The sequence below is a fragment of the Neofelis nebulosa genome, chromosome 10 (genome assembly GCF_028018385.1).
Source record: "Neofelis nebulosa isolate mNeoNeb1 chromosome 10, mNeoNeb1.pri, whole genome shotgun sequence".
NCBI lineage: Eukaryota > Metazoa > Chordata > Mammalia > Carnivora > Felidae > Neofelis > Neofelis nebulosa.
In genome coordinates, this window is record NC_080791.1 from 58581227 (window position 1) to 58594091 (window position 12865).

The following is a 12865-nucleotide window of genomic DNA, read 5'->3' on the forward strand; positions in this document are numbered from 1 at the left end:
AGGCCCCTGTCCTCGCTGCTCCGCCCTGTGCCCCGCCCCCTCCTCTTGAGCTCCGTGATACGTGGCTCTTACGCCCTCTACCGGTCGGATTCTCCCTTTTCCCCCTCCCCCCCCCCCCCCAACAAAGTACAGGACAGGTAAAGGTAAAGCGGTACCCATCACCAAAAATGGGAGTTTGGAAGACTTCATTTCCTTTACTTCTTTTCAGTCCTTTCCTAATCCCTTCAGCCGTTTCAAACCTAGTCCCTTCGCAAAGTCCCTTCTGCTTCACACGCAAAAGGAGTTTCAACGGAAACGCCCTTGACTTGCCACTGCCAAACGAACACGACTACCTGTGGCCCTCCGCCCTCCTAACAGAGGGTGTGGGTCGCCTCTCCTGCTTCAAGCTGATCCAACCCTTGAGCTCCCCTTCCACCTCCGCCCTTGTCCGGCAAGTCTCTCATTGTACTGGGTACTGGGGTCTTCCCCACCCCCGCCTGCTTCTGCTATGTGCCATTCATCCTCAGGGCCCAGCTTAAAATGCAAGGAAGCTCCTCAACATTTGAATGAACAAATGAGAGTTTATTTGTTCATAAACAATAACATGGGTTATTGTTGGATGTATGGGTAATATGATTTCATTTTTTTTTAAATTTTTTTTAACGTTTATTTTTGAGACAGAGAGAGACACAGCATGAACGGGGGAGGGGCAGAGAGAGAGGAAGACACAGAATCGGAAGCAAGCTCCAGGCTCGGAGCCATCAGCCCAGAGCCCGAAGTGGGGGGGGGGGGGGGGGGGGGGGGGGGCTCGAACTCGCGGATCGGGAGATCGTGACCTGAGCTGAAGTCGGACGCTTAACCGACTGAGCCACCCAGGCGCCCCTATTTCATTCTTTTTATTTAATCCTCGAACCACCCTGGAGGGAGAAAATATTTCCTCTCTATTGGTCATGAAGGAGATGTAATTTTGACCACTGTCAAAGTCAGGAAATGGCAGTGCCTGGTATGACTCAAATTCAGATTTGAGGAGCTTTAAATGCCATGCTCCTCCAGTCTTCACCGGTCCCAGATCCCTGATAAAGAGGAGGGTTCTCTCTCCTTGAGCCCCCGGCAGTCTCTTCCTCCTTCTCGGGCCTGGGCTCACCTGCCCCAGGAACAGAGGATAGTCTGGTCTGACTCATGCTCTCCTCAGCAAAAGAGGGCTGGGTCTGACTAGGCTGGCAGGCCCTAGAAGCAGGAGGCCCTGGCCCAGATGAGAGGTGCAAGGAGGGGCATAGAGCAGGATGGCAGTCAGGGATTGACTCGGTTGAGGGAAATCTCTGTAGGGAGGATGCTCTTCCTCTCTGAGTTGAGACTAGCCTCCTATAAGTTCCTCACCTCAGCCTTGTCTCAGCTCTGCCTCAAAAGGACCTCTGTCCTTCACTGGGGAACTGATGGCAAGGAAGAGAATCCTGCCTGGCCTAGTGCCTCTCTACCCTTGCCTTGCTGTGTGACTTTGGATATATGCTTACACTTTTCTGGGCCTCAGCTGCCTCATCTGAAAAGTGAGGAGTGGGTCTAGAGATCCCCAAGAGTGCCTCTCTGACTCTATTTGAAGTCAAATTCTTGTTTCCTCTGAAATACTTTTCTACTCTTTGGGGAAAGTTTTGTTATGGTGGGGGAGACCCTCATCCTGACAGACACTGCTCTCCTCCAAAAACAATGGTCCCTACCATCTGAAATTTGTACTTTGCCAAACTTTTTCACATCCTGTCATATTTTGTCTTCACATCACTTCTGGAATAGAAGTTTATATTCCCATATCACAGATGGGCAAACTGATGGAGAGATGCAGAGACTCAGGTCACCTCAGCATCCTGAAGCTTGGCCTTGAGGTAGGCTGACTGAGGCCTTTGGATCAGGAATCCCCTTGGTGAGGGGTGAGGAGGGTGTTTAAGGATCTAGGCTGGGCCACCACCCAGTGGCACACTCACCCAGTCAGAGAGTGACTTGGCTGCTTCCAGCACCTCACGAATCCTCCTAGCCTCAGTACCTTCTGATTCATGATGAGACAAAGTCATCTTCCAGGTACAGAGGGTGCCTGGGTGTTTTTAGCCCTTCAAAGACTCATCTAGGAGGTTGCTGGGAACACTGGGCACCAGGGTGGAGAGGGGAACATTTCTGGGAGTCTAGAACTGGGCCCAATGCAGGCACCCTCACAAATGTGCCAGATGACCCTCAGCAAGTCACTCCCTTCCTCTGGGCCTCAAGCCCCTCACCTATGAAAGGAGAATGAAAACATTAACCCATCTACCCATAAGTCATGGTGCCCAGCAAGATCGGGGCTATAAAACCCTTGAAGAAATCAAGATAGGAAGGTTGTGATGGTCACAGTCATGGCCAGTGATGGCCCTTGGGTACTTAAGAGGGAGAAAGATAAGGAGTGAGAGGACCTCAAGAAGAAATGCCCTCCAGGGGCCACCTGGGTGGCTCAGTTGGTTAAGCGTCTGCCTTAGGCTCAGGCCATGATCTCACTGTTCATGGGTTCGAGCCCCATATTGGGCTCTCTGCTGTCGCTGTGGAGCCTGCTTTTGATCCTCTGTCTCCCTCTCTCTCCTTTCCCCTTCCCCCACTCCCCTGTTCGTCTCTCTCTCTGTGTCTTTTTCAAAAATAAACATAAAAAAAGAGAGAGAGAGAGAGAGAGAGAGAGAAAGAAAGAAAAAGAAGAAGCAATAACCTCCAGGAAGGAACTGTCTTAGGGGGAATCTGACTCCTGAGTCCATTCCCAAGTCAATTAGAAATGACCTGAGATTGTCCCCTTTCCTGTATAGTTAGACCTCAAGTAGACAGTATTGGATTATTTATAACCTTTAGTTCATGACACATTCTCACCACTTCTTTAATTGGCTCCCACCACAAAACAACTAGGACCTCAATAATGTCCTACATCTCATCATATAGGTTCCCTACCACCCATTCTCCTGCTGTCATACCACGCCGAATAATAACCATTACCTTCTGTGTTCAGCATTCCTTTGCTTTCCTTTTTGTGTAGTTTTGTTGCATCTGTGTATTCCTTCAAAGTATATATTTTCATTTTAGTTGTTACAAAAGGGCATCTTGCTCTGTGTAATTTTTTGAGATTACTTTGTACTTAATATTATACTGCTTAGGTTTATCCATATCGTCACACATCCATGTAGTGCATTCTGGCTGCGTGTAATATTCCATTGTGTGAATATAACATGGTGTATTATTCATCCACTCTCTCATGGACGGATATTTGAGTGTTTGCAGGTGTTTGCTCTTGCAAATAGTGCTGCTCTGAGCATTGTGCATGACTCCAGGTGCACATGCGCAGGAGAGCTCAGGGTAACAGGCCATGTGACTACTCGACATCCAGGAGGCATTGTCAAGCTAGGACCGAATATCTCTCTCTGTGTTTTTATTTTATTATCTGTGTTTCCTTTTACGTGAAATGCCAGTTTGTGCCTCTTCTATTGGGTTATTATACTTTTTTGTACTTTATGAAAATTCTGCTCTAACTTTTCCATGCTCAATAGGGTGGCTTAGGGAGGGCTGGTAGTATTATCATTGTTTTATACGTAAGGAAACAGAAACTTAGAGAAGTTAATGGGCTTGTTTAGAGTCACAGAGTCAATAACAGCCCTTTTGCACTGAGCTGATACCTTCTGAGACCACTGGGCCTCAGCTAAGAAACCTCTGCCCCTTAAGCTGAGTCACAAAACCCCTGGTCCCCATCATCTTTCAGCTCCTGACCATTACATGAGCTTATAGTCTCCCCAGTGAGGCCTTAGCCCTTGTTATGTTCTTCTGAGCTCTCCTCCCAGCTGTAATGATCCAGGGTATATATTTATTTCATTATTGCCTTTCTGTTTCATCAGACGAGAAGCTCGCTCAGGGTAGGGACCCACGGCTCAGCATGATGCCTGGCTCATAGTAGGTGCTCAATAAATGTTGTTTACTGGATGAACTGCCGGTTTCCTTGTCTGCACCCCTACTCTCACCCCCAGGTTCTTTCTGAGGATAGGGTCTGGGTCAGAGCTGCCTCTGTGTTCCCATCGCCATCTTGGAGGAGTATAGAGAATGTGTGTGGAAGAATGAATGAAGGAGGGAGGAGCAAGCTGCATCTATTCCTAGGACAGATCCAGTGCCCCTGGGCTTTTCCACATTAGAAAGGACAAGCCCTGGTTCCTGATTCTCTGGCTCTTCCATCTTTGGCCCTGCCCCTGTACTCAACCTACAACAGCCAACTCATATGCCTCCTGTCATGAAGTGCCTTCCCTGGACCAGGCCTCCCTGGGAGGCTTCTTCTCTCTTTTCTTCTCCACCCATCACCTCCACTTCCTCCCTGCCTGCTACTCCCTCATTCAAACACCTCCACTGCCACCATCATTCAGAAACCCCTAGGCTTTGACCTTTCACCTCTCTGGCTCCTCCTCCTGCCCAGCCCCCTAATGAAGTTCCCAGGGTTCTCTCCAGACCCTCCCTTCCTACTCTGTCCCTCAGGAAACCCATCTACCCCCTCGGCCTCAGGCCTCAAGCCGAAAGCACCATGACCACTCCCCAAGTTTTGCAATTCTCTAAGAAGCCTTCCTGGGTATCTCCAGACCCTGCTGAGTCCTAGCTCCCACCCAGGTTGAGGCCTTGTTATCAAGCTGGACCCTGCCCCCACCCCAGTCCAGGACACTGCCTGGCCTCCCTCTAGGTCCACCATCTCAGGATAGGAGCGAAGTAGAGGGACTTGTTTTGGCTGTGGTAACAAAGGCCTGAAAAACTCGTGGCTTAAAAAAGATAGACATTTATTTCCCTCTTGTGCAAAAGTCCAAATTCGGTGGCCCCAAACCGGAATGGTCAGAAACCCAAGCTGTTTCTCATGGTCCAAGATGGTGCCCCAGCTGTGAGGCCCCCATTGTAAGCAGCAAGAAGGGAGGGGAGGCAAAGGACAGACCCCACCTATCTTTTAAAGACCTTCATCCCCTTCCTGTGTTAAACTGCTGTAGGCCACTTTGCTTATATCCCACTGCCCAGGATTAAGATACCTGGTCATACCCAGCTGCAAGTAAGGCTGGGAAATGAAGTTTTCATCCTAGGAGAACTTGTGCCCAATTAAAGGAGAGTTAATACTGCAGTTGGCACTTAGCCGGCTCTGTTACAACTTCCTAGGGGGATCCCCAGTTACTGGCACTGGCTGAGGCAGGTGGGCACTTGAAAGACACGTAATAAAAGGAAAGGGAAGCGAGGCAGGTCGAGTAAGGCAAGGGGGGCATCTAGTATCTGGGTTAGAGAAAGACTGTGTGACCTTCACAGGTCAATTCTCACATCTGGGCCTCAGTATCCCCATCTGTAATTGGAGGTATTGTAAGGATTAAATGAGAAAACGTATGTACAGCACACTGCATGTGCCCAGGACCTGCAGAGCCCAACAAATGGCCACTGCTGTCATTGTTGTGGCTCCCCGGTGCTCCCCTGGGCTGGCACCAAGCCTTTCACTCTCAGGCCCTGCCAACTCTCCAGCCTAATCTCTTGCTATCTTTCCTCCAACAGCCTCTACACCTTAGGCTGTGCTGTTCCCTGCACCAGAACAAACTTGCCCTCTCTTCTTCAGTCTAATTATGGCCATCCTTCAAGCCCCAGCTGCACTGCTGCACCCCAGGAAATCTTCCTCAAGCCCAGAGCATCACCTTGGACCCCTATGAACCCACATGCTCCCCCACCCCTCACCACACTCTACCTCCACACCTTCGTCCGTGTCTCCTCTGTCTTTACCCCAGTGAGCAGACATCCCCAGCTGAAGCCCCTATCCCCGGGTGTGCTCTGGGTTAAAGTGAGGAGAGAGATTAGGGGATGGGGACAAAAGGAGGGAGGAAGAAGGGGGGAAATTCAAGCTCCCCAAATGGCACTCGGGAGTCTCTCGTACTGGCATTAATAAATGGTTTTTCCTTCTTGTAGGAGTAGATAGATGGGGCTCATGGATTATGACCCTTGTTCTGAAGGGGAAAAAAAAAGCGTGTGAAGTTTTTTTTCTTAAAAGACCAGCTGCCTCCCCAGGTGAAGGAAGGAGAAATCCCTTGCTCAGAGCCCCTTGTTTAGAAACTTCCTAGGCAAATTCCTAGAGAGAGAGACTGGAGGAACTTGCGTGCACAAAAGGCAAAGTCATTACAATAGCAACACTCATTGCATGCTTACTGTGTTTCGGCATTACTCTGGGTGCTTTGCACGTATTAATCCTCACAACCACTTTGCAAGACACATAGCATCATCATTCCCATTTTATAGCTTGGGAAGTTACGGTACAAAGAGGCTACATAACTTGCCCAGAGTAACATAACTAGTAAGTGGTAGAGCCAAGATACATGCTCAGGTTGAGCTGGGTCTGCAGTTTCCACCCTTTATGCTGTTCTGCCTTGCGAAGGGATGCTGGAAATGGAATTTACCTGTGGCCCACAATGTTCACTCTTGGAAAAGTAACCAGAGAAAGGGTCGCCATTCTCGGCAGTCTGCTAGGACAGTCATCTGGGATGCTCTGGGCACTGTGGCAGAGGCCCTCTGCCTTCCGCTCTCCTGCTGCCCTACTCCCCCATGACAGGCAACTGAAGAGTCTCATCTCAGACTCTCAACAAGATGCAAGGCAAGCATCATCTGTACTACTTGGCAGGACATTGCACTGTGTTGGGAATATACACCTTCTGACATTTCCTCACATCTCTTCCCTGTGACCCAAAGAATCAAAGTCCCTTCTGTCCAAATTATCATCAACCTCTTCAGCAAGGGCACTTTTGATGGGTTCCCAAGATGGTTTGGGCCCGGTTTTCCCACTTCCTCAGACAGCTGCAAGCACACTTCCAACATTACTATGGGGTTTAACTCCCACAGAGCCCTTCTCTGAATGCCCCCATTGCCCAACAGCCTTGGAGATTAGACAGGGCTAAAAGAAAAATGCTGAGTAAGCTATGCAGTCCTTCCCCTCCCTGCCCTGTCCCTATGCCCTGCCCTCTCTCGGCTCTACCCTCTAAGAAGGTAGACTCTTTGTCAAGGCTGGTTCGGGTACAGGGTCTGAGCAGCCAAGGGCAGGTGAAATTGTTCTACAGGTGGAAAGCTGGGACCTGGGAGGAAGGAATAAGGAATGGAGGAGAAGTGAGGGGGAGTCCGGTGGGGGTGTGTGTGGAGATATGAGGAAAAGGAGCAGAGAGGGTGAGGAGCTGTGTGGGTGGGGCCGAAAGGAGGGGTGGGTGGGGAGAGCAGGTAAAGAGGCCTTATGTGGCAGAATCCCTTGGCTGTCTTCTCAGAGACCTTCAGTGAAGATGCCTTGCCAAAGCTTTTGAAGGCTCAGGTCTGTGTTTGAGATGCCCCTGTGAGATGGCCTCCAGCAGCCTCCCAGGCACCCACAGGCCAGAATGATGAAGGTGAGAGGGCAGGAGCAGAACCCATGGAACAGTCTGTCTTGAGACTGGCCACAGGACTTCTGCACCTCCATGTGGCAGCCTCCTGGTAGCCCTGGCATGGCCCTGAGTCTCTTCAAGTTGACTTCTCCTTCTAAAATGAAGCAATATTGAAGGGCTATTTCCCTTCACTTGGGGGGGAGGGCCTGGTGGAGGGTTCCTCAGGCACCCAGGATACCCTGAGGCTGAAAGAGGCCCATGCGAAGAGATAGGTGGAGGAGAGGTGGGGTCTGGGGCTCTTCCTGGCATTCAATGCTCTGGTCCCACCCACTCCATCCCCTCTTGGACTTAACTGAAACTCACTATTGATTTGCAGCCAGATTCAACAGGTCTCTGCCTCTGGGTTTTATGCACCCAGTGCCTTCCAGCAGGAGCAGCCTCCTTCTCTCTGTCTTTTGGATTCCTCCCTGGCTTAAGCTCCACTCTTTGAAGAAGTGCTCCCTGATTCTTCCCTCTGCTCAGCCCCCACAGCCTGAAGGGTGGCCATGGGACAGATTTTGTTTTCTCAACTTTCACACACAGCAGACCATATGCCTGCCCCCCACTCCAGCTCTCTACCCATCTCCTCCAGCGCAGAGTCTAGATTAGGGCCATCCCAGGCTGGGTGAACACGCTCCCCACTTCCATTTGCTGACCTGCCACTCAGCCTTCAACATCTGGTTCAGATGCCCCCCAGCCCCGCCCTGAGAAATCTTTCCTGACTCCTTGGACTGGATCACGGGTATCCTCTGTTCACCCCTCCCCGCCAGCCATGCTTCCCTCTGTCACAGTCTTGACGTCACTTTGTCAAATGTCAGTATATCCAGTAGTTGGGAGCCTATATGGGGCAGAGCTGGGACTTGTTCTCCTGGGGCCCCGGAATCAACCCAGGCCCAAGCACAAGGTGTAGGTAAAGTTTTGCTGAATGAATGGAACATCACATACCTCCAGAGAGCTCCAGAGAGCTCATATTCATCCCTCAAAATCCAGCTCAAATGCCCCTTTCCAGAAGCCCTCACTTCCTCCTCCCATCTTCCCTCACTCCCTTTATTGGTGACTCCAAAACATTCGGCATGCTCCTCAATTACAGTGCATGTCACACGCCATTTTTGTGAGCAGCTTAACATGGTTTCCCTGCCTCTCCAGGGCTGACTGGGACCTTCTGGAGAGCCAGGTCCGAGCTTGTCTCTCTGTGCCCACACGGCCCGGTCCAGAGAAAGAGCTCAATAAATAGTCATTGATTGAGATTTTGGAGTCTGTGGGGTGACCTCACTCCATGCCCAGCTGAGCTAAGCTCTAATTCTCTGCACAGTTTGGGGTTGGTGGGGCTTCTGGCGCCACGGCCCCAGGTGTCCTTGTCCCCGGTGGGCTCAGGGACCCCGTCGCTGCCACTTGGCCGTGAGTTTCTGCAGCAGCTCATGTGGCCTCCGGCGGAACTTCTTCTGAGTGAAGTAGAAGAGAATGGGATCCAGCACGCTGTTGGCACTGGCAAAGGGCCGTGTGACTTTGTAGGCAGCTGCAAAGGCCTCCAGCACAGGGCAGGGGACCCCAGATGTAGAGCGCACCGCCAGGTAGGCTGTCTTGGTGACGTGGAAGGGCAGGAAGCTGACGGCAAAGGCGGCTGCCACCACCACCGCCATGCGGGCTGCCTTGCCACGCCGTTCCCGGGCCACTGGCCCTGCGGGGCCGTCCTGGCGGCACAGATGGTAGGCCAGGCGGCAGTAGCAGGCCAGCAGGGCCGCAAAGGGCAGCAGAAAGCCGATGACCGTGAGGGCCATGCCGTAGGGCATATAGTGGGAGGCCAGGGCAGGCGGGCTCAGGTCGTAGCAGACGGTGCGGTTACGCTGGACGCCTGTGGCAGCAAAGAGGGCTGTGGGCAGACACTGGGTCGCCACAGCCAGCCACACGGCCCCACACACTACCCAGGCGGCACGGCGGCCCCCACGCTTGTGCCAGGGGGCCAGTGGGTGGCAGATGCCCAGGTAGCGCTGGAAACTGATGCAGGTGAGGAAGAGGATGCTGCCGTGTAGGTTGGCGTAAAACAGGAAGCGGACCAGGCGGCAGGCGAGGTCGCCAAAGGGCCAGTGGTCACCTTGGGCATAGTTGTAGATGAGCAGGGGCAGGGAGCAGGCGTAGAGCAGGTCAGCCAGGGCCAGGTTCAGGGTGTACACGGCCGTGCGGGTCAGGGCCCGGCGGGATGTGCCGATCTGGGCGATGACACAGGCGTTCAGTGGCAGGCCGGCCGCCAGCACCACTGAGTACACAGGTGGCAGTAGCAGTCTCTTGAAGTTCTCTTGGTAGACACAGGTGGTGGGCGGTGAGCCCGGGGCCTGTCCTGTCCCGTTGTCCCACTCCATGGCTGCCCGATTATGCTTCCCGCATCCACAGAGGCTAGGGAAGCAACACAAAACCTGTCAGTAACCACACTCACTGACCGTCCGGCAGGCCCCCTGTCCCTCTCTGGGCCCTGATCTCCACCTGAACCATCTATGATACTCACTACCCCACGGAGACCGCACGCTGCCTTCACTTTAAGGAAACCTGGGATACAATAAAGCTCAAGCTTGGGAAAAACCCAACTCACTTTCTATAATATTCATTTCCCACCAACCTTCCTGGTGAACTTCTATTTGGCCTTCAAAACCCTAGTCAAATGTCTCCTCTTTAAGGGGAGACTGACAGACTTTTGGTTTTTGTCTGTTTGTTCCAAATCTTTTTTTTTAAAGTTTTATTTATTTAGGTAATCTCTACACCCAACAGGGGGTCAGACTCACGATCCCAAGATCAAGAATCACATGCTCTTCTGACTGAGCCAACCAGGCACCCCAGGCAGACTTTAGTTTGAATCCCACCTGTGCTACTTATTAGCTATGTGACCTTGGGCTAGTGATATACCTTTTCTGAGTCTCAATTTTCCCATCTGAAAATTGCAGGAATAACAGGCCACCTCTCAGAATGTCATGAAGTTTGAGGTACTAAATCACGCTAGGTAGGGCTTCCCCTGGGCTTTTTGGAGTTTGGAGATTATGGTTATGGTGAACATGAGTGTCTTTCTCTCCTACACAGACCAGGAACCTCCTGAAGAAGTGCCAGGTCTGATGCCTGTATCTGGGAGCCCAATCTGGGGTCCAGGGCAGTGAAGGCCCTGGTAACTCTTAATTAATCAACGTGAACAGTATCCACACACTGTGAACTGATGAAGGACAGTGCCCACCTCCTCAGACTGGACTCCACCTTCCAAAGCCATGGTTCTTCTTTTGGCTGCAATCTTCTTATCTGTAAAATGGGGGAAGGAGGTGATTCAGGAGTTCCTCTAAGCCTCCTTCTACTTGACTTGAGGCTACAAATGTCTGTCTAGCACACACTGGACCACAGCACCCTCTGGTGGCTAATGTGAAAACAGCTTCCCCAAAGGCAGACGGGCAAATGACTGAGGACCAACCAAATCTGTTGGGTTTTTTTTTAACTGATTTTATTTTTAAGTAATCTCTTCACCCAAAGTGGGGCTCAAACCCACAACCCCGTGACCAAGAGTCATGCGCTCCACTGACTGAGCCAGCCAGGCGCCCCTACTGCTTGCTTTTTATAGAGAGGAAAATCCAGGCACAGCAAGAGGCAGTGATGGCTCAATCTTCCTCATTGAGTTAGAAGCAGAGCCAACCACCTGACTGAGAGGAGACAACTAAACATAGCCCATGGTCATGGAATGTAGAGGTTATAAACCCAACTTCAGAGCTAGGCAAGCCCGACATGGGGCTCATTCAAATCCTGGCTCCCCTACTTCTATGCTGTTCAACCCAAAGCATATCACTGGCCTTTTCTGGGTCTATGTTCTTATCAGTAAAACATGTCATAGGCCTGATATACAGTAGGTGCTTAATAAATGCCATGCCATGCTGTTGTATCCTACACGTAATGCCTCCATTCATCCCTTCAGGCGAGATTTTGGGGAAGCACAAGTGTCTTACGGGGTTCCCTGGTGAGGTAAGTCTGGCTTCTTGATACTTACCTCCCAACTGGCGTGTCCACATTTACTGGTGCCCAGAGAGAACTCGCAACTTAAATCTAATGGACCTGAAAGACAAAGCCTTTGAGACAGTGAGTCAGATCATCCCCCTTCTTTTATAGGTGGGAAAACTGAAGCTAAGGAAAAGATGTGAAGTCCTGTAAATGTACACAGAGGGTGACAGAGGTTTGAGGCCAGAAGGTTCAAATCCCAGCTCTGCTACATGTGAGCCGTGGGGCCTTAGGCTCATTACTGAACTCCTGGGCCTTGGTTTCCCCATCTGTAAAATGGAGTAATAGAGTACCTGCCTCATAGGGTTGTTATGAAGATCAGTGCCTGGCACAGGGCAAGTGTTAGCTATTCTTGATGTGAATATACCTGCTAAGTCAAGTTATGAGATTTTTTAAAAATTATTATTCTTTTTTTTTTTTTTTTAATTTTGAGAGAGACAGAGCAGGGGAGGGGCAGAGAGAGGGAGAAAGAGAGAGAATCTCAAGCAGGCTCTGAATTGTCAGCACAGAGCCCGACATGGGGCTCAATCCTACGAACTGCAAGATCATGACCTGAGCCAAAATCAAGAGTCGTACGCTTAACTGACTGAGCCATCCAGGCCCCCAAGTTATAAGATTTTTAAAAGTTAAGCTAGAGCAAAACGTAACTACCCAAACTAATTTCTACCAACTTAAAATTTGATTCTGATGAAAATATTTTTCCCAGAGTCTGGGCAAATGCAAAATGAAGTTTGGATTCTCTAGTCTGTATCCCACATGCCATATTATCTTTAATTATGAAAAATTCTTTGTGGGGCTTCAGCCCATGTGCTAGCAGTGCCGGGTGCCCAGTTAGCCAGTTAGGCATGGGGGAAGCCACAGGAAGAAGCACGGGAGGACCCCCATTGTAGCCAGGAAGCCAAGATTAGTACAGGCAAGAGAAAGCTCATTTACCCATCTCTTCATTCATTTGTTCAGGCTATTCTTTCCTTTATGCATTCATTCTCCTGTTTTCACCTGCCAGGCATTTAATGCATACTTACTGCCTGCTGGATGCATGGGGGCACAGTACATAGATGTCGATGCACATAGATAGATAGAGATATAGGAATTATTTATACACATACACACACACCTACACGTACATATACATATGCTAGTCTGCATGGGGAGACCAGTGTAAGCCACAGGATAGAAGAGACTTTTCAGAAGAGAACGAAGGATGGAGCATGACCCAGGTGGTTGAGGAGGAATTCCCTGGGTGGAGAGGGGTGTGAGGATCTCTGGGTGTCCCCAGGTGAGGAGGAAAGTAGAGCAGGCAGAGCTTGAGAGGAGAGCAGCCTTCTAGGGCAGGGTCATGGTGAGGCGGAAGAAACGGGTAGAAGGAACAGTGCTGTGCCTCTGAACTCTCTTTTGCCTGGCACAGGGCAAGTGTCCTCAGACACCACCCCGAGGGAAAGCCCTCGCCT

At 50.8% G+C, this 12865-nt stretch overlaps 1 protein-coding gene and 1 long non-coding RNA gene across 7 annotated transcripts in view; one reads left to right on the forward strand and one right to left on the reverse strand.

The window, feature by feature from the left end:
• Positions 1 to 106: 106 nt before the first annotated feature.
• On the forward strand, positions 107 to 3948 carry LOC131487288 (uncharacterized). Its single transcript, XR_009249697.1, has 2 exons — positions 107 to 606; positions 856 to 3948. It is a non-coding gene; the product is annotated as an uncharacterized LOC131487288 (long non-coding RNA).
• An 816-nt stretch (positions 3949 to 4764) lies between these two features.
• P2RY6 (pyrimidinergic receptor P2Y6) overlaps positions 4765 to 12865 on the reverse strand; it is a 40485-nt gene continuing 32384 nt past the window's right edge. For 3 of the 6 annotated variants that reach the window (XM_058687848.1, XM_058687843.1, XM_058687847.1), the window contains exons 2-4: positions 11410 to 11474; positions 10615 to 10676; positions 4765 to 9791 (exon numbers count right to left, since the gene is read on the reverse strand). In XM_058687848.1, coding sequence (XP_058543831.1) covers positions 8771 to 9757 — 987 coding nt within the window. In that variant the 5' untranslated portion in view covers positions 9758 to 9791; positions 10615 to 10676; positions 11410 to 11474 and the 3' untranslated portion in view covers positions 4765 to 8770. Of the gene's footprint in view, positions 9792 to 10614; positions 10677 to 11409; positions 11489 to 12865 lie in introns of all 6 variants that reach the window. The other 3 variants (XM_058687844.1, XM_058687846.1, XM_058687845.1) reach the window with 2 other exon arrangements.